Source organism: Cricetulus griseus, chromosome 3 (assembly GCF_003668045.3).
Source record: "Cricetulus griseus strain 17A/GY chromosome 3, alternate assembly CriGri-PICRH-1.0, whole genome shotgun sequence".
Classification (NCBI taxonomy): domain Eukaryota; kingdom Metazoa; phylum Chordata; class Mammalia; order Rodentia; family Cricetidae; genus Cricetulus; species Cricetulus griseus.
This window is the reverse complement of record NC_048596.1, coordinates 31656586-31680034: the sequence shown is the minus strand read 5'-3', so window position 1 is coordinate 31680034 and position 23449 is coordinate 31656586. Positions and strand designations below refer to the sequence as shown.

Genomic DNA, 23449 nt, shown 5'->3' with positions numbered 1-23449 from the left:
TTTTGCCTTCACAACAAACAGAAAGTTCTCTTTGTGCTTATATTTGAAAAGTTTGAATGCCTACCAGAATCCACGTGTTCTTTCTCCAGGTTGTCTAGAGGTTCTGCGGCATCTACAGACTTACTGATTTCTGCTGTAGGAGGCTCTCTCTCAGGGTTCCCTTCACATTCTTCAGTAGTCCATAGCTCTCTAGTGAACTGACCATGATCAGGTTGTCTTCGGAAATCATCATAGTCTTTCTTCAGGCGGCTTCTGAAATAACCAATGTAATGTGGAACTTTTTGGAAGCTAAGTTAGTTAGCATACTAAGTTAAATGTTGAAATATTTTCAATTGTCATTAAATTATGTTTTAAGTGTATTTAAAATGCCTACTAATTTAGTCTTGCCAATTATTAATTGCCCAAGAAGACAAAACTTACGATATATGCTTAAGAAATTAAAGGTTATATCTTAAAATTTGTGAATAAGCTGGGTGGTGGTAGTACACGCCTTTAATCCCAACACTCGGGAGGCAGAGACGGGAGGATTCTGTGAGTTCGAGGCCAGCCTGGTCTGCAAATCAAGTTCCAGGACAGCCAAAGCTATACCGTGAAACCTGTCTCAGAAAAAAAAAATGTGAATTAAAATTGAATACACCATCCATTTGTCTTTCTGAGGGTTGTAGTTAGTTATAATTATTAAGGAAAACAAATAACTAAAATTCTCTATTTGAATTGAAAAATGAGTCCTGAGTTGATGGCCTGGGGCTCACTAAGTACACTGGCCAGTAAGTCTCAGGAATCTGCATGTCACACACATGCTTGACTTAAAAAAAAAAAAAAAAAAAAAAAAAAAAAAAAGGTGACCTGGCTCTCACGCTGTAGACCAGGCTGGCACACTCACAGAGATCTGCCTGCCTCCACCTCCCAAGTACTGCTACCTCACTTCTGAATGTTGGAATGTCCACTGTCCACACAATTTCTACTAATCTTACGGCTTTAAATATCATCAATGTTGATAACTCCTAAATTTGTACATCAAGTCTAGAAAGCTACTGAATTACTTATATAACTCACACAATGCCTACTCAACACCACCAATTAGGTGTCTAGAAAGTATATCAAACTTAACATGTTTAAATCCAAACTATTCAATCCCTGGTATTCCTCAAACCTGATTCTCTTTCAGTCACTCCTGTCTCCATTAATGGAAATCTATGATGATAACTGTTTAGACCAAAAATTAATTTTTACTCATTAATTTCTATCACATATTAGCTACTTCATTAACTGCTGGTATAAAATACCTCGACAGAAGCAACTGACGGATGGTAGGGGTATATTTATTTTAGTCTGAGGGTACATTATGGGTTAAGTGACTGTTTTCAATGCATGCAGTCAGGAAACAGACAAATGCTGCAGCTCAGCTACCTTCTCTTTTTTGTTCAGTCCAGGGCCCCAGGCCTTCCTCCCTCCATAAACTAATCTAAGAAATGCCATAGAGACACGCCCCATACTGTTTTTAAATCTTATCAAGCTGGAGATAGGATTAACCCACCACATACTCCATAAATTTTACGAAGCCTATTGTGAAGCTATATCTAAAATCCAACCACTTCATGTCATGTGCAATACTACAATCTACTCCCACTTTTTTCAGTGTAACTACCACAGTGTAATTTATCTTCTTTCATCTTTACAGCGATTTCAACATGGCAGCTAGAGCAAGCACTTTAAAACTTCAGGCCAGATGGCCTCAGTGATGGTTCAAATGGATAATAGTGCCTGCTACCAAGACCCACACAGAAAAAGGAAAGAACCAGTTTCCTGCAGATTGTTCCTGACCTCCACATGTGCTTCACGGTAAACATAAGTATAAATCAATTATAACCAGAAAAAATTAACAAGACAAAACAAAACATTAAGGTTAGAGAAATAGCTCAGTGGTATTTACTTAGCCATGCATAAAACTCTGGATTCAAGCCTCAGCATTGTAAGCACACAAGCAAGCAAACAACAGAAACACGGTAGATAACATCCTGTCTCTGTAAAACCTTTCAAAAGCTTTTTATCCTGGTCCATGTAAATTCTTAAAAGATTAAGTCCTACCTGATATGGCTACCTGGACCTCTGATCTTTATGTCCTACCTCAGTCTTCATCAATCATTTTTCTTTGATTTTAACTGACTCTTAGTGCTTCCTCCAAATGCCAAATACACTTAGAGTGTGCCCTTCTATTTCATTTTCCCGCCAGTATGCACTTCATTTTTTTTAGGAGTAGCCTCCACAGTCTCAAACAGGAATGTCACATCCCCTCCATCAGGATCCTGCCCACTAGCAGTTATCATATTTGAATCCATATGCTTCTTCCATTAGAAAGCAAATCACAGAGAATATGGTTTTGTATTTGCTGAATTACAAATGAATGGAAAAACCCCAAATCATAAAATAGGGGTCTTAGAATAAGTTAAATAAATACATCATAAAGCTTGTTACCTGTTTCTCTGAAAAGCCTTCATTAACTTTGGTTCCCATGGCAGCAATTCATTTAAAAGGCGTACCAGTGTACTATGCAATTCTTTTACAGCTTGCCTCCGATGGTACCATTTGCCCTAGAAACATAAGTTTCAAAAAATAAATTTCTAAGACTTAACCTAAAATCAGTATCAACCAAGTTTTAGCCTCTAATAAAAAAGTAACAAAATGCCAGTATCATCAAAAGTATTTCTTTCACAGGAGTTTACAAAAGAAGGAAATATCTTGTAAGAAATCTGAGTATGTTTAGTGATCTCAGTTCTACAGGAGAAATCCCAATGTTTACCATCTAAGTAGGAAATACATATTAAAAATAGTCTAATTGTCAATTGTAAATATCTTAATAAATCATTTACCAAATGTATGTAGTCTTGGGTTTGATGTCCAGTGGGGGGGGCACGATAGGAGACGGACAGACACACCCACAAACAAACAAACAAAATCATGTAAAGGTACAGATATTTAAATAAATTCACCAAATAAGTAGACATAGCTCATGAAGTAAAGTTTTTTGCAACTTCTAAGAGAGGGGGGTAAAAAAAAAAAAAAAGACTCTTAACAAACTTCCTTAAGAATTGTTACAATAATTTTAGCAGTTTCTAGCATAGAAAAAAATTAAAACAGTTAACTGTTTTATTTTCTGTGTGGTGATATAAGTGTGACTGTATAGGCATGAGGATGTAGAAACCAGAGGATATTAGGACACAAGCTCTCCTGCTTCTATAGCAAGCATTTGTACCAATGAGTTACCTTCCCAAGCCCAATCTACGGCTTTTTAAAACCTACATACTATGGCTTTTTAAAACCTATACTACACTATAATTATTACTGGTGTCCCTCCCATTTGCTAGTATTACAGGTACTTTCTGTCTGTCTACCATCCATCCATCCGTCCGTCCGTCTGTCCGTCCGTCCATCCATCCATCCATAAATGAGGTGTTATAATTATTTTAACAGTTTCTAGCACAAAGAAGCAACTAAAACAGGAATTTACAAAAGGAGGAAATATCTTGTATCATATAGTCCATATGTATTATTTCTAACAAAAGACACACATTTATTATTGTTCACATTTAACACACATAAAATCAGACTTCATCCTATAAGCAGCTGTTGAGTCAGTCTGCCCATATGTAGACTAGTAAGGCTACTATTTATAGCAAAAGTATATCCTAGAGCTATACACAGAGTTGCCAATTTTTTACATACATACACATAAAACTTTTGCTATTTTAAATGACAATTCTATAACCCAAAGTCTTTTTTTGTTTCTGTTGGTTCTTTTTTAGATTTTCTCTGTGTAGTTTTGTAGACCAAGCTGGCCTTGAACTCAAAGACATCAGTCTGCCGCTGCCTCCCGAGTGCTGGGATTAAAGGTGTGTGCCACCACCACCCAGCACCAAAGTCTTAATAGCATACTTTACCAAAAGAGTACTTGGAAGCCACAGAATGTGTATTTACATAAACACAAAGAGCTATATTTCTTCTGAGATTTTTTAATCTTAAAGGGGAACTGTTTATTAGAAGAGTAAGAAATGTAGGATTATATGCTGTGGACACACCAAATATTAACCCTATGCTAATTCATGTCTTAAAAAAGGTTAATTTTATGTGTATGAGTATTTTTGCCTACATGAATGTAAGTGCACCACACATATGTAATGCACACAAAGCCTGAAGAAGGAGCTGAATGTTCTGGAATTATGCACTTCCATGTAGGTGCTGGTAACTGAATCCAGTCTTCTGCAAGAGCAGCACATATTAACAACTGTGGCCATTTCTCCATCCTTAATTTGCATCTTAATAAGATGTCAGATCATGGTATTAAGGAAAATTTTCAGAAAAACTCTACCTCTCTCCCAAGGCAGGGTTTCTTTGTATAGCCCTGGCTGTCCTGGTTGGCCTTGAACTCAAAGATCCACCTGTCTCTGCCTCCTGAGCTCCACCACCACCCAACTTAAGAAAAATTTTATTTCCTACCAAACAATGGTTCTCAAACGTACCAATGCCGTGACCCTTTAATACAGTTAGTTCCTCATGTTGTGGTGACTCCCCAGCCATAAAATTATTTTCATTGCTATTTCATAACTCCTAGTGTAAATGTTTGATATGCAGATGGTCTTAGGTGACCCCCATGAAAGGGTTGTTTGAACCCCAAGGTTTTATAACCTACAGACTGAGAGACACTGCTCTAACATATTAAAGAGTCTTATTTCTTTCCAAATGTATTCTAAGAAAAGCACAAGTCAGACCAAAGTAAGCAGTGAGTTGTATCTCAAAATTTAAAACTTTTCTCAAAAGAATTGGTGAGACAGTATGAAGTGCTTATTCTAAGCCATGAAACAAAACTAGGAAATGGATTAAGAAATAGTATTCATGTAGGGCAACCACACTTCTCTTGGTTTTAGACAGGATCTCACTTTGACTTGTTATGACTATACACAAGGGAACTCAAATGTTTAATCAGAGAACAGATTTATAAGTTTCATATACCTGTCTTACCCATTAACATGTTTTGAAATATCTATGGTTTTCTATCATAGAAGATTAATAAAATGTATAAAAGTATAAAAAATATAATGACTCCAGCGAAAGGAACCTTATACACCGCCATGGGAATTCGAATCTATAGTCTTGAAGTGATTAAGAGGGCAGAATCACTGCTTGTATTGGTGTTTAAAGCAAGGCTTTTCACTCAACTACTTAACAGGGAGGGAACTTAGCTTCCTGTGCCAGCTGGATGAAACATGATGCTTACAATCAATATGCAATAAGGACATCTTGTGGCCCACACCACCAGTGCTAAGGACTGAATCCTGAGCCTTGCACTCTACCCCCAAACTAACTCTTTAGTCCTAACACTGTTGCTTTCTACTGACTAGTGACCTCATTTTCACAATGTACAGAGGAACTATTACAAAAAGCATAAAAGTTATCCATTTTTAATAAGCAATTAGAGTTAATAACAATCTGCTTTACCTTTGGTTCAATATAAAAATTTACTTCAAATCAACAAATATTTATTGATGTTTAAAATAAGTAAGTAATCACAAGCCAGAAACAGCTTTTCTAACTAATCAACTTCATTGATTAAAACACAGATATGAGAAAAAACAATTTTTGTTATTTCTTCCAAGATGAATTTATTAAAACTTAAAAGGGCATAATTTTCTAGAAGAAAGCTGGCTTAAAATCACTCTCAGGAAATACTTGTAAAATGGAACTGACTTCAGGCTAAAATTCTGGATCTCATAAATGTTAAAATCTACTCTCCTTCTCAAACACTATGCTGTCTCTCCTGGTCCCCACAAAGCCAATTCCTAAACAAATATAAATAGATTACATTGTGCAGATACCCTTGTAATGTTAAAAGTTACAATCTCCAAAGACTGTGTTAATTTAAAGTATAATAGTAATTAAAATAGTGACATATTTTAAAACTAAATTAAAACAAAGGAAAACAACAACTGGCATGGTGGCGCAAGGCTGTATTCCTAGCACTCTGGAGTCAGAGGCAAGAGGACTGCTGCAAGTTTGAGGTGAGCCTGGGCTACAGAGTGTATTTACAAGGAAAATAAGAGTAAAACCAGTGCATTCCCTTACCTTTACTAATGTAAAATTCACTGATTTTTAAGAAAGGCAAAATCTTCATGTGTACTGATTACAGAACTAAAAATCAAACTGGCAGATAGATGGATCAACAGACAGGATTGGTATTTGGGGCAACCACTTATATGCTACAGTGTGCTAAATCATTAATAAAACTATTTAGTTTAATATTTAATATAAATTATGCATATACTCTGATTACTTTAAAACAAGTTAAGTGAACACAAGGAAATTTTAACCTTTTTTATCATCACAATTCTGATCATTTTTAGGAATTAAAAAATTTTAAAATAAAATTTAAATGCATTATATACATTTAATATTATCATTAAAGGGCACTTTACTGAAAATAGAGGAGTTCTAAAAAGAATTTATTCATTTTATTTGATGTGTGTTTTGTTTGCTTGTATATATGTGCACCATGTATGTATTTCATACCCAAGAAGGTCAGAAGAGGGCATCAGATCCCATGGAACTAGTTACAGTGGCTGTCAAGCACCATGTGGATGCTGGGAATTGAACCTGATTCTCTGCAAGAGCAACTGCTCTTAACCACTGAGCCATCTTTCCAGCCCAAAGAGTAATATGTATTTTTAAATTACAACAGATTATAACTTCAACATGAACAATGAATTTCAAGCATGCAACAGAAAAACAATAGCCAACAGTCTAAATTTGCAGCTTACCTTTTATTGCTTCTCATCCAATGTCCACAGCATCTGCAGATTGCCAGCTCCCTTTGTATTATATGTTCAACTACCAAACCATGGAATTTTTAAATGACCCTATAGGGAATATTATTAAAAGAAGCTATCTATGGCCATAAGGTAAATCCTTTATTATATTATGCAGTTTTCTAAGTGTTTGAGTATAATGCACCAATAACCTAAGGAATCATATGAGGAAAGAAATGAACTTACAAAACTATACAATATTGTAAAATGAAAAACTGCATCTCAGTGAGTGTCAAATGAGCATGGGGGAACTTACCTCATAGCTAAAGTACAACTCCATCCTGCTGCAGTAATCTGGGATGGGTTTGACAATGCCAGCTTCACACTGGCTAGGGTGCTGTAAAGAGGGAGTTGGCAATCTACTAATGCTGGGGACATTGGAATCCTAAGAGAAAAAAAGGAAACAAAGTATCTCATTGTATGGATATGTTTACATATTAACAAATTCAGATGCTTTGGATGGCAAACTCACTTTTACAAACCATCCAATTTCATATGTAGATTATCTTGTAACGTATGTAATCACAAAAGGTGACTAGGAACCATATAATAAGGAAGTAAAGTCATATATAAAATGCATAAGAATTACTTTTTAAATCCTACTTTTAAAAATACTTCTGCTTACAAACACTAGTACATAGAAAGAAACATCCATTACAAAGCAAAGTACTTATATTATTGGCCTGATTCTTCCTACAAACAGAAATCCTATGTTGGAAAGGACTGTCAATTTATTAATATGGTTGGATTGTAATTTTCAAGAAAAATTAAAATAAACTGTTAAAGTGTCAGTGATCCCTGATGATCAATGGTGGCTAATTTAAAACCAAATCCAATCCAAAGGTGGCTTGTAAAGAATGTAAACTCCTATGAAATGAAAATAGCACAAATAAAATGTAACCATTTTAGCCAGGTGTAGTGGTGCACTCCTTTAATCCCAGCACTGGGGAGGCAGGAGGAGGTATATCTCTGAGTTCCAAGACAACCAGGGCTACCCAGAGAAATTTTGTCTTAAAAACAAACAAACAGAAATCCCAACACAAACTATTTTAATAAACTGCTTGACATTTTTGTAGTGTTTTAACAATGCCAGAGTAAAATTTTCTCTTGATACTTTCACCAATTTTTATTTATGATTAATTCTCACATTGAACAGTATATATCACATTTCATTATCTTTCTAAATTAGCATTAAAGTCAAGTACAAAGGCACACAATTACCACTGTGATAACATCGCTGCTTTATACAGAGATCACATTCCTAGTGAGGCAGCTCACTCTTCACTAAGGAAAAAAACAGACCATCAACATTTTTTATTTTTTCTTATGTTCAATATTTATGCAAATCTTTGCTTGAAGGCAGATGCCTCTTTGAATAAACTGTAATAAAGCACAACTTGAGTAAACAAACTACCTAGAATACAGTATGCCTAACAAATTTCAAATATAGTAAGACTGAGTAAATTTATTAAAACATTCATACTCTAACATTCAGGAAAACTAAAAAAAAAAAAAAATCTTAAGAGTAGAAAGAATGTTTTCCAAATAGTTAAGCAGAAATGGAAATATCTCAACTAAAGCCACACAAACACAAGCAGTAAAAATGGGATTCCTCCTTGAGAACACTAAAATTTTCTGTGACCTAAATTATGAAAAGAAAAATTAAAAGGTTTTGTCAAACTACATCTTAACCAGAGTCTCACTTTAGACATAGCTGAGGCAGTGATGAAGTGTAGCATTATAGAGCCCAAAGGGAACCACTAGATAGATTTTAAGAAACTACAATCTTCCTTCCTTTGTAACAAACAGTTCAATGGCAAAACCTGAGGTATTTTTAAAAAGCCTTCTAACTATAAAGTGCTCTACAGTATGAAGTCTGTTACATTAGAAAACAAAAACAACCTTTTTAATGCAATGTTCCCTGGATAAGAAGATGATAACAGGAATGCACAGGATGCCTGGTTCTGCTTGTTGTTGGGTACGAAACAGAATCTGGACAGACCCCAGAGAGAAGACACTCTCCAAAACAGCTAAGCATTGTATGAATCGTTACTAAATCAACATCCCATGTGAAATCTCTAACTTTAGTAGTGACACGGGGAATGAAAATTTACATCTTTTTTGTTATGCATTGTTACTGAAATAATGCAAATTATTATTAAATGAAAACATGTTTTGATTCTAAATACTATTTTAGTTTTGACATTAATCCTTGGGATAAATATTAATCCATCATTTATCAGAAGATAAGGAATAAGACATCGATCTCTATTGTGAAATTCATACATTTTATTTGTATGAAAAAGCCTTCTTGTAATAGTCTTCACTGTAAGCTCAACGCTAGTAAGTATGGTTTCTTAATCACAGTATCCAACTAGCAGATAAATGAACACAATTAAGAAGTGATAACTGGCAAACAAGCTGGCAATGTGGGAAAAAAAAAGACCTGAAGCAAACATACCAAAGCAAAATAATCATTCAAAATATATGGATAAATCTCTAATAAGAACAAGTGATAGCAACAGATTTTTACAATAAGACAACTGATATTCACAACAGGGATCCTGTAGTCAATTACAAAGGCTTAAATTGCACAAACATGGTATGCTGCAAAAAAAAGTTCTTCATTAAATGGTTAAGGTAAGGATTTTGAATTTGTTTTTGTTTTTTTTTTTTTTTCCTTTTTTTGTTTTTTTGTTTTTCGAGACAGGGTTTCTCTGTGTAGCTTTGGAGCCTGTCCTGGAACTAGCTCTTGTAGACTGGGCTGGTCTTGAACTCACAGAGATCCACCTGCCTCTGCCTCCCAAGTGTTGGGATTAAAGACATGCACCACCACTGCCTGGATTTTGATATTATTTATGCTTACTAATGTTTAAGAGTTCTAGTTTATGTAAAAATTATGTTAAGGAGAGCATATTACTCTTAAATGATATCAAACAAATACAAGCTGGAATTAAATAGTAACAAATACCCAATTTGTTACTTTCTGCAATTTACAGAGATCACATTCATCATCAGATTTTGTAAAGAAAAAAGGTGTGTTGGGGAGAGAGAGAATTCTAAAATGAAAACTTTCCTATTTCTTTTATGCTCTGTGGTGATCATTTTTGTTGGCTGAGACAATTGTCTATGTAATAATTGTTTAGGCAGTTTCAGTCAAGGGAAAATAGTTTATACCCTATGTTAGTACTTCAGTAAAATTATTCCTAGTAGAGTTCCAAGAACTTGCAAATACCAAAGGACGTCATTTGGAGACACAAAAGGTAATCCATCAAACTCTATATAAAATCTGAAGCTTCTAATGAACATATTCTCAAAGACTATACTGTCAAGTACCTTCAGTTTGTTTCCTTCACTTTTTCTTCTACTTGATCCTATATGCTTACCGAAGTTCGATTCACTAAGAAAGTGTGGAGGATGGCTTTGCAGAAAATCCCGAATGCTTGTAAAAGTTTTCCTCCTGTAATATGTGCTGTGAGTACTTAAATCAACTATGCTTAAAACTATGCAATAGGAACAAAACTTTTTTATAAAAACAGGATAAAGTTAAGTTTAAGTGAAGTAAGTGAAGACTTCTGTTCAGTTGTGAAAGATGAAAACAATAGCTTCTGAGACAATAACCAGAAGCAATAGCTTCTGTAAAACTAAGTTATGCCCCTGATTTTAAAGAAAATATCCTTTCCTACTAAAGAATCAGCCTTTTATGAACATAAAATATTAAATAAGATAAAACAGAACTTTTGGCTGAAAATATTTTCACATGATTTTTTTTTTTTGCAAAACATACTAGTGCAGTAAATTTTAATAAAACATTCTTCCACATAAAGAGACTTCCCAGATACCTAAAGTACATATGAAAATACAAAGGTCTCAACTATTTTTAAATGGAAGTATTTCTGAAATATGTTTCCCCACCCTCTGATGGTATATTCACCATAAGGTCTTTTTCGTTAACTGAGGACTATTAAGATTGTTTTTGTTTTGTTTAAGCCGGGTGTTGGTGGCACACGCGTTTAATCCCAGCACTTGGGAGGCAGAGGCAGGCGGATCTCTGTGAGTTCGAGGCCAGCCTGGTCTCGAGAGCGAGTGCCAGGATAGGCTCCAAAGCTACACAGAGAAACCCTGTCTCGAAAAACCAAAAAGAAAAAAAAAAAAGATTGTTTTTGTTTTGTTTTGAGACAGGGTCTCAGTAGTGTTGGCTGGCTCTATAGTAGAGTTGGAACTCATTACACAGACCAGGCTGGCTCTGAACTCATACAGATCCTGTAGGCACTGCCTCCCTGAGTGCTGGTACTAAAGGTGTGAGCCACCACATGTGGCTGAGTACTATTCGGAACATTATTTCACCTTTTAGGTCACAGTGATCTTCTCAGAGGTATCATGTGACAGAGTTCTGAAATACTTTCACTCTTGCATTAAACAACTTCAGAGGTCTGAAGTTTTCTGATACTTCCAACATATCATTCCTAACAGCATGTAAAATGGCTACCTGCTGAATCAGTCATCATTATTTATACACATTTATATTAACAGTTTTAAGTACAAAGCAAATGGTTTCATGATAAAACCAAAGTTTTTTTTTTAATGATTAATTTTCTTAAATATTTGATACCTTCCCCATTGATCTATTGGCATATAATTATGTTTCCATTATGCCATAATCCAATTATAAATGCCAGTTAAGTAGGAGATTATCTATTTAATAAAGAACAACATGTAGGACTTTACCAAGTGAGAGCATATATGTAACACTCTCATGTTGCATTGTCTTCTTAATAATGAAAAATCCAGAAAATTAGTTGATCAATTATTGTTAGGATATATAGTAAAACTTAACCTTAAAAATCTATAGTCTGATAACAGTTCTTTTAGGAGTCTTGGTAAGACTAAAGAGAATTCGGGTCTGGTATATGTTTTATACTACACATAATTAAAAGTCTGTTACTATGCAATAGACTTCCACTAAAGATATGTAATGAAGAATATGCCAAAAAACTACCAGTTAGAAGACAATCAGCATACTGAGTAATGTATAACACTATACTTGTTATAAACCAGGCAGAGAAAATTAATCTTCTTGCCCCGATACCATCTTTTTGTATCAAAAGTGAAATTAGACACATGGGAGAAATGAAAGAAACAATGCTTCTATCTTTAGCTGTAAATTTTCATGTAATTAGGAGAACAAGATTTTTAAAAACTTTGGAAAAAAGCAGGTATAAATTTTAATGCTGACAATAATAGATAGAACTTTTTGATAAACACCTACCGATTTTTTTCTACTGTTTTCCAGATCTTTGAGTTCATTCTCGATTTTTGTGATTAATTCCCTGAGTTCATCAAGATTAGTGCAAATAAGCTAAAACAAAACACAAAAACACAGCTTGATAACACATAATATAAAACACCAAAAATGTGGTAACAGAAATTGTTTAACATACACTGAAATTAAGACTACTTCTCTGCAGTAATAAAAGCAAGGAAAGCTCCAGTTACTGAGTTATTTACTTGTTATGATGTATGAACTCCAAGCTTCATATAAAATAAACTAAAATTACAACATTGGTAGTCTCATTCTACACCTCAAAGTTGGCATTATAATCCCATTACTTTTTTAGTATTATTAACTTTGACCCCAGAATGACAAAGATCTGGAAACTCATTAGATTTTAAGGTTATTTAATCATCTGTAAGAAATCCTTGCACCAGGCAGTTTGAGCAGGTGAATTGTAGTCCCCTGAGAGTGGCCATTATCCCTTTGCTTTGGTTTGCTAACTATATATTTCAACAAACTTGAGTTATTGCTGCTGGCAGTGGGACTAAAGATCCAGAACCACGTGTAATATAAAGATATGAACAAAACTAAGTACACCATCTTTTCATGAGTTTAATAGCTTTTGCTGTTGCTGTTTTTTGTTTTTGTTTTTTTGAGAAAGGGTTTTACCATGTATCCCTGACTGGCCTCAAATGTATGACATTCCTGCTCAGCCACCAGGTGCTAGTCAGACATGTGCCACCCTGCCCAAATGAGCTTAATAGATTTTTAATAAAACCATCTTTACAAAGGGTATCTATTTCCTTCTGTAATTGTGTGGCTCGTTTTATTTTACTTGGTTAACTCTGGCAAATAACCCAAACAATGAATTCTTAGTTATTAACTGACCTAGCTAGGCTTAACTACAGTTTTATACACTGAAGCATCAGAAATACTAAGAAAAATATTTGTTACTCCATTTGGTTCCTGTAAAATTATATTGAAATTTTCCAATGAGTTTAATATATTTAACCCTTTTCCTAAAATAATTTAAGCAATTTAAGAACATCTAAAGTAACAGAAAATTCGGAAACAAAATTGCATCTACATAGACAAAAAATTTCAGACTCAAGAAAATCTTGATGTTTATACCATATAACTTAAAATATGCCATATATTTATAACTTATCACCAACCTTTATCTTTTTTTAAAAAAGATTTTATTTATTTATTACATATACAGTCTATACAGTCTTCTGCCTGTGTGCCAGTAGAGGGCACCGGATCTCATTCCAGGTGGTTGTGAGCCACCATGTGGTTGCTGGGAATTGAACTTAAGACCTTTGAAAGAACAGTCAGTGCTCTCAACCACTGTGCTAATTACACTCATTAATGTAAAGTTACTGGTTTCTTAAAACGCATACACTTTCTTTTATTAGAAAATTGGACAAAAGTAACAAACAAAAGTGGGTCACACAACAAGATACATGCTAGTTGTTATTGAGTGACTAAAACAGAAGATAGGAAATGCTTTAAATTTGGCTAAAACTATCAGAAATTCCTAAATACATTTATCTAAAAAAAATGGCAATATGGTTCAACCTAAGTGATTAAGAAAAATTATCACAGATATATACCATAATTAGTATTAACAATTACCTTCTAGAAATATCTATAAAACTTCAAATGCACTGAATAAAGCAGGGGAAGTATATACTTAAGTAATTCAAATTTAACAATTTCAGGACTGGGGATGTGCTCAATGGTATTTTTGTATTAAATACAAAAAATAAAAGTAATTTCAGAGTAAAAAACACTACACAGTATTGTAATGGGAGAGTGTAAATGCTAGTTATTGGAAATCACACATTCAATTTGCTAAATTTGGTTATGAAAGAAACGGTTGTCAAGCAGTAGACTAGCCAACTCGGCAAGTAGTTCTACAACTAGGAAACATCTTCAGCTTCTATTGCATCTATGAATCTATAGGGCGACAGCCTCTTTCCAGTAGGTTTTAGTGAGCACTCACTGCAGTGTGTAGTTACTACTGCTGTGTCAGATTTGTCTTTTTTTTCACTGAACTTGGTGTATTGGCTAATATCACAGCATAGATTTTTCACTTATTTATATGGCAAGGCTCAGAGCAATTTTCCTTATATTTTAGGTATATCACTTAAGATGGCAAGAGGAAGCTTTATATGTAGCATGTAGAAATTTAGAGGAACAATGAAGGGATATATCCAACAAACTAAACACATCCTAAAATCTTTAAAGCTCTTTAATTATCAGTCATGACATTGGCAAATAATTATATTTCATTTGCTGGAATATAGCTGAGGCCAAAGCATTAAAAGCTATATGAAGTAACTCTTCTAAGGGCTTACCTAGTTAGTAAGCTGTGTTAAATTAACTCTTCTCAAATTCTGTGTGCGTAAGAATTGCAGGAGAGCCTTGCTAGTTTTGGATTTAGTATGTCTCACACTTGACAAGTTTATAGGTATAGTCAGTGGATCACATGTACTTAATGGCTGTGAACTGCAAACCAGCACAGCTACTCAGACACTAAAATATTCTGCTATGTAGTTAATGAACATAAAAATTCAAAATAACTAATTTCTGAATTTAGGGGGCAGGGATTTTTAGGATAATGATCTTAAAATAAATTACCTTATCTAAGTTCCGAGTGTAATTTTTCTAAGTTTGAGGCTCAGAAGATTTTTTAATGATATTTATCTTGAAGGTATATTAAAATAACTTAACATCTACATAATAATTTACAACCTTTGCTGCTGTTGTGGAGATAGAATCTCGCTACATAGAGCAAGATGCCCTCAAACTTATGTAGCCTAGCTTAGTCTCAGTCTTCCAAGTGCTGGGGTCACAGATATGTGCTATCACAACTAGGCCCAGCTTAGCTTATACTCTTAATATGCAAATATATTCTTTATATCTCTATATACATAATATATACAATATATTAAATCATGCTAAGCTACTACAAAATTTTGGAGTAAAAACATAGTTTAATTTATGCCAACTATATGTCACATACAATTCAATTCCTACTTTTTAAAAAAGGAAAGTCTTCAATTTCAGATGGTGATTCTATGGAAACTAGAATCAACACAGTCAAAATTCACTTTAGTAAGAGGACAGATACATTTAGTAAGAACAAAGAAAAGCATCTCATTAAATCCCTTTCTTGTTAGTATTAATTTAGAATGTGCTTCCAAGACACAGGGCCTCCTGGGTGAAAGAGAAGACAGCTGACACTCTGAGAGGCTTCCCTGCCTCTTAGTTTCCTTACAATATACACACAAAATGAAACCAAAGCCATCACTTCAGAGTCCCTAGTGCATACTCTAAATATGAATGGGAAGATATTTTCTGATACAGAATTTTATAGTGTACATATAAACATGTATTCTCATGAAGCAGCTAAAGGAGGCAAATTTAACTTCCAGTGTTTAACAAGTCAACAAACAAAAACACTGTCAAAGAAATTGAGGTCAAACAGGCTTCACCTTTTCTTAGGTCATTAAGACTTAAAAAATTTAATCCTTTAAACTGTTTCTCTCTAAGCATATTTTCTATCAAAGATCAGCTTTTTGGTAAGTAGGTCAGGTTTTATAAAAGCAATTTAATATTTATGCATCAAAGTTTTATTTTCAGTAATAAGAATGGGTATTTTAGTTTAAAATGGCTACTATTAAAATCTTACTATTTCTACAAAGTATTTTTTATGTTCAATACTAATAAATGAGATGCTAAATATACTACCAGTACTTTGGGGAAGAAAAAAATTCATTTATTAGATAATAATTGGTATTTTAAGGTTCACCTATTCTTATTTTATGTGTATGAGCGATTGCCTACATGTATGTATATCACACATGTTCCTACTGTCCTTGGAGGCTAGAAGAGGGTGTTGGGTCCCTAGGAAGTGGAGTTACAGATGGTTGTGAGCCACTATGTAGATGCTAGGAACCAAATCTGGTTTCTTTGAAAGTACAGCGAAAGTCCTCATAGCTGAGCTACCTCTCCAGCCCCTTTAATCTCTATTTTAGAAGACTGTTTCAAGTTCTGTTCATGAATCACAACATAGTATTCACATTGCAAACTAGAAACAAGAGCTACCTTAGCCCAATATAGACTCACAAGCAAGACAGCTATACCCCACACACACACGGGGCGGGGGGGGGGAGTTCCACTACCCCCATGCCTTAAGAACCAGGAAAAGGATTTTATTTATTTTGAACAGCTCAATCTAACAAAACATGTACTTTTGACCTTAAATTTCTGAGTGATAAGCAAATGGTCAATAACTGACTAGAAGTATCACTTACAATGTTTTCCAACTTTTTTCCATGAGCCAGAGTCAAAAATACATTTTACATGTTGACATGCAAGCATATCAACACATATACACAGAGATAACACCAGTTTCATAAAACAATATATTCAATTATACATATTCATGATATTGTGACATACTGAATATATGATGTACTAATAAATTTTTTTAATATTGATAACTTAAAAAAGAAAGTATGGATTTCATATATTACTAATACTATCTGCAACTGTACAAAGCACTATTTATGCAGTCTGTGTTACTATTAAATACAAAAGTCTATTCATTAATATAGAAGAAAGGAAAATACTAAAAATGGTTATTTTCTGTAGTAAGAAATTGAGGGAAAAATGAGTGGGAGAAATAACAAAAGCTAGCATGGTTACCAGTGGAAGCATAAAAATATATTATTATACCATTACATGTTACAAGCAATAAATGGCAGGATGGCATCCAACCAAACAGTAAGTTACATTTTTATTGGATATTTTGTAAAAAGGTTATGCAAAAAATTCTAAAGAATATAATTTATCATAATGTCATTAAAGTTGTCAACTATTATATGTATATGTGTGTATATATATACACACATATACATACATACATATATATATATATATATATATATATATTTCCTTTGACTATTTAAAGATACCTGTTTTTTTATTAATTTTCAACTTCCCCCAAATAGGATTTTTACTGAAAACAGATTTATGACACTGCTACATTGTATTTTACTTGCTCCTTTATTTTCATAACTACTTGAGACCTACAAATTCAAAAGTATCACTTTTATTTTATGAGCTTATAAAACTTTCTGGAAATGGACTGGCCACAATATTACAAAGAAAATTTTTTTAGGAAAGTGTCATTGTTGAAGAAAACACTTAACTGGGTAAGTAGAAAATAAAAGCATACTTCCTTATAATGAGGTTGCTTACTTTCAATATTAGCCCTTCACATATGGCAACAAATTTCTTTGCAAAAATGTTTAAAGACTTATATTTAGCCTTTACTGAATATTCTCTTCTAAGTTTATTTATAGCGGAGAGTTAAAATACCTGTTTTTCAAGTTAATCAGTCCACCACTTTTATATTGGTTAAATATGTAAGAATGACTTACCAGAGTAATACACCAGAGTAACATGAGGCTTACCAGAAAACATTACTGTGTATAAGCCATGACTTTTTTATTTAGAAGATTTTCATTTACATATTTATATTTAAGAAGAGAAATATGTATACATACATTTCCATTAAACTACATCTGCAAAACTTAGTATAGATTAGAAACTAAAAATTTATCAAATTTTACCAAAGATTAAAAAAAATTACATTTTTTGCCTACTTTAAAGGAAAGTACATTGTCGAAAACAGTCATTAAAGTATTCAGCCATTCTCTCAAGGAATGACACTGAAACAAAAATTAAACGGAAGAATTTGGTGACAATGTTGAAACATTTACCTGAAACTCCGGCACAGCAGGTGACTTTGCGACAGTTTTCCTCTTCTTTGTGATTGCTTTTTTAGATACGGATTTTTTTCCTTTCAAGATTAAAAGAGAAAAACTTCATAATGCTGTTTACAGCACCTCATTAACAGAAACCCAATTACACAGAGCCTTGAAAGTTAAACTGTAACTAACAGATGGCTGCTAGTAAGTCAAGTGAAAATAGTGAATCAAACAAGCCTCAGGGAAAGCAAATATTAAACTGTAACTAACCGTGACAGACACATTAACAGTGCTGCTTCTTTATATAAGATCCAAAACTATTATACTGTTCAAGGTGACACAATAATAGTGGCATTTATTAAAAGGAATAGGCATAAATGTCACACACAAAACTACTGCTCAGTTAAAAATCTACATTTGCAACTCACAAGAGACTGAAAAGAACCTTACCTTAACAATGACTTCTGCAGTCAGGAACCTGACTAAGTATGTTATCTGAAGATTATGGACCCTCAACAAAAAGTGGAAACCTTAGTAACATAAGGATGCCTTCCTTTAGCTTTGCCATTTGTTTAATGGACTGCTTTTGGCAGTATTTGATACCCAAATTTTTAAAAATGTAATTAACATATCCCTTTAATGTACAATTAGTACTTTGTGTACTCAGAAATCATGGTGAAAAATAAACCTCATCCTTAAAGAATCCAATTTCAAGAACACATCTGAAGTATATATCTATTTCTTTGCATTTAATGTCACAAAATAAAACATACATAAATGCACTTTTGGCAAGGAACATGCTAAAAATTTTCCTTACTTTGTTTTAATGTTGAAGATCTCACAATGTAACCAAGGCTGGCTGGGCTCAAGGTCACAAAAATTCTCTTGCCTTAGGTCCCCAAGAGCTGGTATTATGTGTGTGACTACCATGTCTTCCCCTTATGTGTAATTATCAAATAATAAACGTATTTAATTGTGGGCTAGAGGAATGGCTCAGGGTTTTAAAAGCATTGGCTGCTCTTCCAGAGGATCAGGGTTCCATTCCCAGCAACCAGATGGTGGCTTACAACTCTATAGTTTGTTGAGATTTTCTTCTGGCCCTGACTGGCTGTGCATGCACATGGTGTGTGTACAGACATACATGCAGGCAAAAACATGCATACACAAAATAAACAATGAAAAATAAATATACTTACTTAATTGTTCAACAAATGTTACACATAGGACACTAGCTTATGAGGACAATAAGAAATTATTAAATAGAGACCTTGTCTTATGGGAGTTTTTAAGAGCATGAAAATATTTCTGTTAATTTTTTTGGTGAGTGCTGGAGAGTAAACACAGAGTCTTGTGCATGTTAGGGAAGTACTCTACCTCAGAGCTACATCTGCAGTCCTCTATTAATTCTGAGTCCTAATTATTTCTAGGCTAAAATCAACTGAGAAAATCAACAGAGAAATAAAATCAACAGAGAAAATAAATAAAATTATATAATTCTAACATCCCTTTTTAAAAATTTTTCTAAATTGGTAAGATCTCACACAAAAGATGATAATTTTGTTGTAACATTTTACTAAGCTCAAGTAAAATAATTTCCAATTACAATACAATTATTTTCTGTATTCCCTTTCAATGAAATCACAAAATTGTAACTTGGATAGTTCCTAATATTTGACTCAAAATGTGTGTATATAATGGCTGAACTATGTGAATTTTGAGGTGCTTAAATTCATATAGATTTCACTATTTGTTTTAAACAAATTACCAATGCTGTAATTTGGCTCTTGCTTTAATTAAATGATAATATAATTACTCAACATACATTTCCTTTCTCATCACCATTATCTGCTTCTGTGCTTAACACTATGACAGTACTAAATCTAGGAAACCAGAGTGAGCTGCTAAAACAAGCAATACTCAAGCAGAAATGATTAAATTCTTAGTGTCTGTAAAAATATAGTTAGCTCAAGGAGCCTTAGAAATCTGAATGCCACGATGCTGTTTCTATTTATCATTTTAAAGTTTTTGGGGTATATTTATTTTTATGTGTATGAGTAGTTTGCCTGCATGTATGTTTGTGTACTGCATGCATGCCTAGTACCCAAGGAGCTCAGAAGAGGCGACTGAATCCCCTGGCAATGAAGTTCCAGAATACTGTGAATCACCATGTAGGTCTCAGATCCTCTGAAGAACAAGGGTTTTAACTGATGAGCCATCTCACAATTATCATATATGTATGTATGTATGTATGTATGTATGTATATATAATTGTTCTCATAATTATCATATATGTATATATGATAATGTGATATATACACACATATATATTTATATATAGTTCATAGGAAAAGATTTGTTAAGTTTGCCTTACATTGTGTGGGAGACTTTTAAAACACAATTTGAACAAAAGGAAACTCTCCCTCAATCCTTTCTCTTTTATTGCTCTAACAAGCTTGCTTTATTTATTTAGACACTGTTTTTTGAATCCCAGGCAAGCCTGGATCTTAGAGTCATAGACAATCTTGAATTTCTGATACTACCTCCAACTGCCCAATCACTTTAAAAATAATTACTTATTTAGTGTGCATGTATGTCCATGTGAGTGAGTAGCCACATATCATGGCACACTTGTGGAGGTCAGAGGGCAACTACTGGGAGCATGTTTTCTCCATCCACAATGTGGGTTCTGGGGATTGAACTCAGGTTATCAAGCTTGGCAGCAAGTATCTTTAACCTAATGTGATGAGCCATTTCCCTAGGCCCTGTAAATCTTACTTTTTAATCTTTTTTTCCCCCTTGTTTCTTCTTCATAGCTTTTGTTCTTGTGTTCCTGTTCCCTGCTATTATTTATTTATTTATTTTTACATTAAGTCACTAATGTAACACCCATCAGGGCATCATAACTAAATATTTTTCCCCTACTATGTTGTGAGTTACTGATGATAGAAATTATATTAATCTCAACACACATGCATAGCTTCCAGGAAGCGATCCTTAAATACTAGAATCCCACTTTTCATCAGAAATTTTGACAGTGTAGTGGTAGGGAAAAAGAGAGGTAAGTTATATCTTAACTACTATGCATTCATTTGAGTCCATTTTGTGTTGAAGACCACACTGAAATTACTTTTAAATAATTAAGACTTTTTTCAGGACTGAGAATTGAATCCAAGAGCACCATGCTTTCTTGGACAATACTCTGCCACTGAGTTATATCCCCAATTCTTTCTTATCTTGAGACAGAGTCTTGGTAAGTTGCATAGGTTGTCCTTGAACTTGAGATCCTTTGGCCTCATCCTCTGTAGCACCTGAGATTATAGGTGGGCATGATCAGTCCTGGTTTAATTTATACTATTTATTGTGGATATAGGAGGACTAATGTCTATAGTGGTAAAAAGAGGACAAATACTTATTGGGATATTGCCAAATACTATATGCCATATACTTACTAAAATGAATTTTATATAAATTATCTTACTTAGTTCTCAAAACAACTGTTGAAACAAAAATTTTACTAGCAATAACTAAAGATCAAAAGTGTTAGTTAACTTACTCAAGTGGCAGTAAGTAAGCACCACACCCAGGAATTCTAACTCCAAAGTCCAATTTCCTCCCACTGTGTAATTCTATTTCACAAAACTCAGTTCCCATTTGTTGATTCTTACTATGAACCAAGTGATAAGCATGATAGGCTTTATGAATTTGCTACTCTAATTTATCTTTATAGCAAATTAGCAAGCTAGAGACTATATTAGCTCATTTATATTAATGAACAGACTATAAACAATGGAGACTTTTTAGCTGCTATGTACTGAAGCAGATATTATCAGCTACATTTCTCTCACTTCAAAACTGTGATGTTTGATGACATAACACAGCTTCCTTTTAGACTTTTTGCAGGGATGAAATATGCTTTTGATTGACATCACACTAATCTCTTTTGTTCGGATTAAAAGATTTGCACATTCACTATTACTTAACACCTTGTGTAACTTCAAAAGATAGCCTGGATATTTGCTTCCCCTGGATATTTTGTTTTCTAAAATCCAGGATTTTAAAATTAAACATTATTTTTTATATGAAGCATAGGTTGGTACAAAAACCAAACAGCTATTATTTGGGGTTATTTGGAGAAGCTAGCACTGAAGTACAGACATCTATAGCTTCAACTGAAGAGTGCTCCTTTTCTTTGAGGAAAAAGCTGTCCTCATTCACTGAGCAGGCAGCTTTGCAAGGAACATGTAACAGTGTGAGGAGGGGGTACCTGTCTGGCTTGCCAGGTAAGCCAAATCAACTCTGGCTGATTAATGGAGTGAAAGATGCCAGAGCCAGATCACCTTCATATTCCATTGATTTGGTACTTTATTTTTGTTTCAGGGCAAGACATATACTAGCTGCCACCAGTAGGACGTTCTCATGGCCTGAGCATACTCAAGGTTTTTACTCCCAGAGCCCCCAAATCACCTGGCCCCATAAAACCAACCATAATCTAGATCCAGGATTGTGTGAATAAAAAGTCAGTTTAAAATACAAGCAGAATATAAAAAATGGTATTTTAATCTCTCACCACTGAGTTTAAAACATTGTTATATGTGAAAAGTTAAATTGTGCTTTGAAAATGTATAAGACTATCTGAATAGTCCTAATAATAAAACTTCGCAATTAATGTTACAATAGCATACCTAATGAAGGTTTTCACCATGTTCAGAACAGCTTATGAAACGCATACTCCACCTAAGAGGAAATCATAACTAAAAAATATATTATCTCCTAACTGAGGCACAAATGCTCCTTTATCCTGTATAATCTGGAATTGGAAATCCAATTCTCCTTTCCTTCATTCCTTTTCCCTATTTCTGTCTTTCACCTGTTTTTCCCATGTCTGTTTTCATCCCTTAGCCACACTGGGCTACTAAAAGATTTCAACAAATCTTTTCTGAATCTAACCTTTTCATGGTGTAAAATTCTCCCAACACATTCGCTCCTCAGTTTTTTCAGTTTAGGAATATTATATCAAGTGAATTGGTAAAAGGCGTAAGTTACTGTTAAAGTAAGAATCCAAGGACATTGTATGATATTAAATAGTGGATCTGGGAAGTGCTTGAGATGTCAAGCCACAGAAATGGAGTTTAACTTGTGTTTTACTTACTATATATGTATGTCAAGCTAATATTTAGTCTATAGAAGTTGTAAATGAACAATTTGATCTTAAACAATTGATTTTCTTATTGTTCTCCCTGCTCATGAGGAATGTTCTTATCATGATGGCAATTCTTTTACCTAATTACACAATATGGTAACTCCTGAACATCCAACATCCTCTTTAACTTAGTGTTACATGAATATTAGTTATGGAGGGGGGAAAAAAGAGAGAACTGAAAATTAAAAATTAGGCGCCATGTTTGTCTACTTTCTGTACACCTCTCTTATTAGACAGTATTTTTTCTGCCAAAGTAATAGAAAGTTACATTGCATCCTTATTTGTGATTAATTTTCCCTTCAAAGTCATTTTCCAGCTCTTCACCCAAACT

General features: G+C 33.8%; 1 protein-coding gene across 6 annotated transcripts in view; it reads right to left on the bottom strand.

Moving 5' to 3' along the window:
- Kiaa2026 (KIAA2026 ortholog) overlaps nucleotides 1-23449 on the bottom strand; it is a 73229-nt gene that overhangs the window by 6169 nt on the left and 43611 nt on the right. For 3 of the 6 annotated variants that reach the window (XM_027406424.2, XM_027406421.2, XM_027406426.2), the window contains 5 exons: nucleotides 17931-18010; nucleotides 12127-12216; nucleotides 7114-7242; nucleotides 2476-2591; nucleotides 65-252 (listed from right to left, as the gene is read on the bottom strand). In XM_027406424.2, coding sequence (XP_027262225.1) covers nucleotides 65-252; nucleotides 2476-2591; nucleotides 7114-7242; nucleotides 12127-12216; nucleotides 17931-18010 — 603 coding nt within the window. The remainder of the gene's footprint in view (nucleotides 1-64; nucleotides 253-2475; nucleotides 2592-7113; nucleotides 7243-12126; nucleotides 12217-17930; nucleotides 18011-23449) is intronic. The other 3 variants (XM_027406422.2, XM_027406423.2, XM_027406425.2) reach the window with 3 other exon arrangements.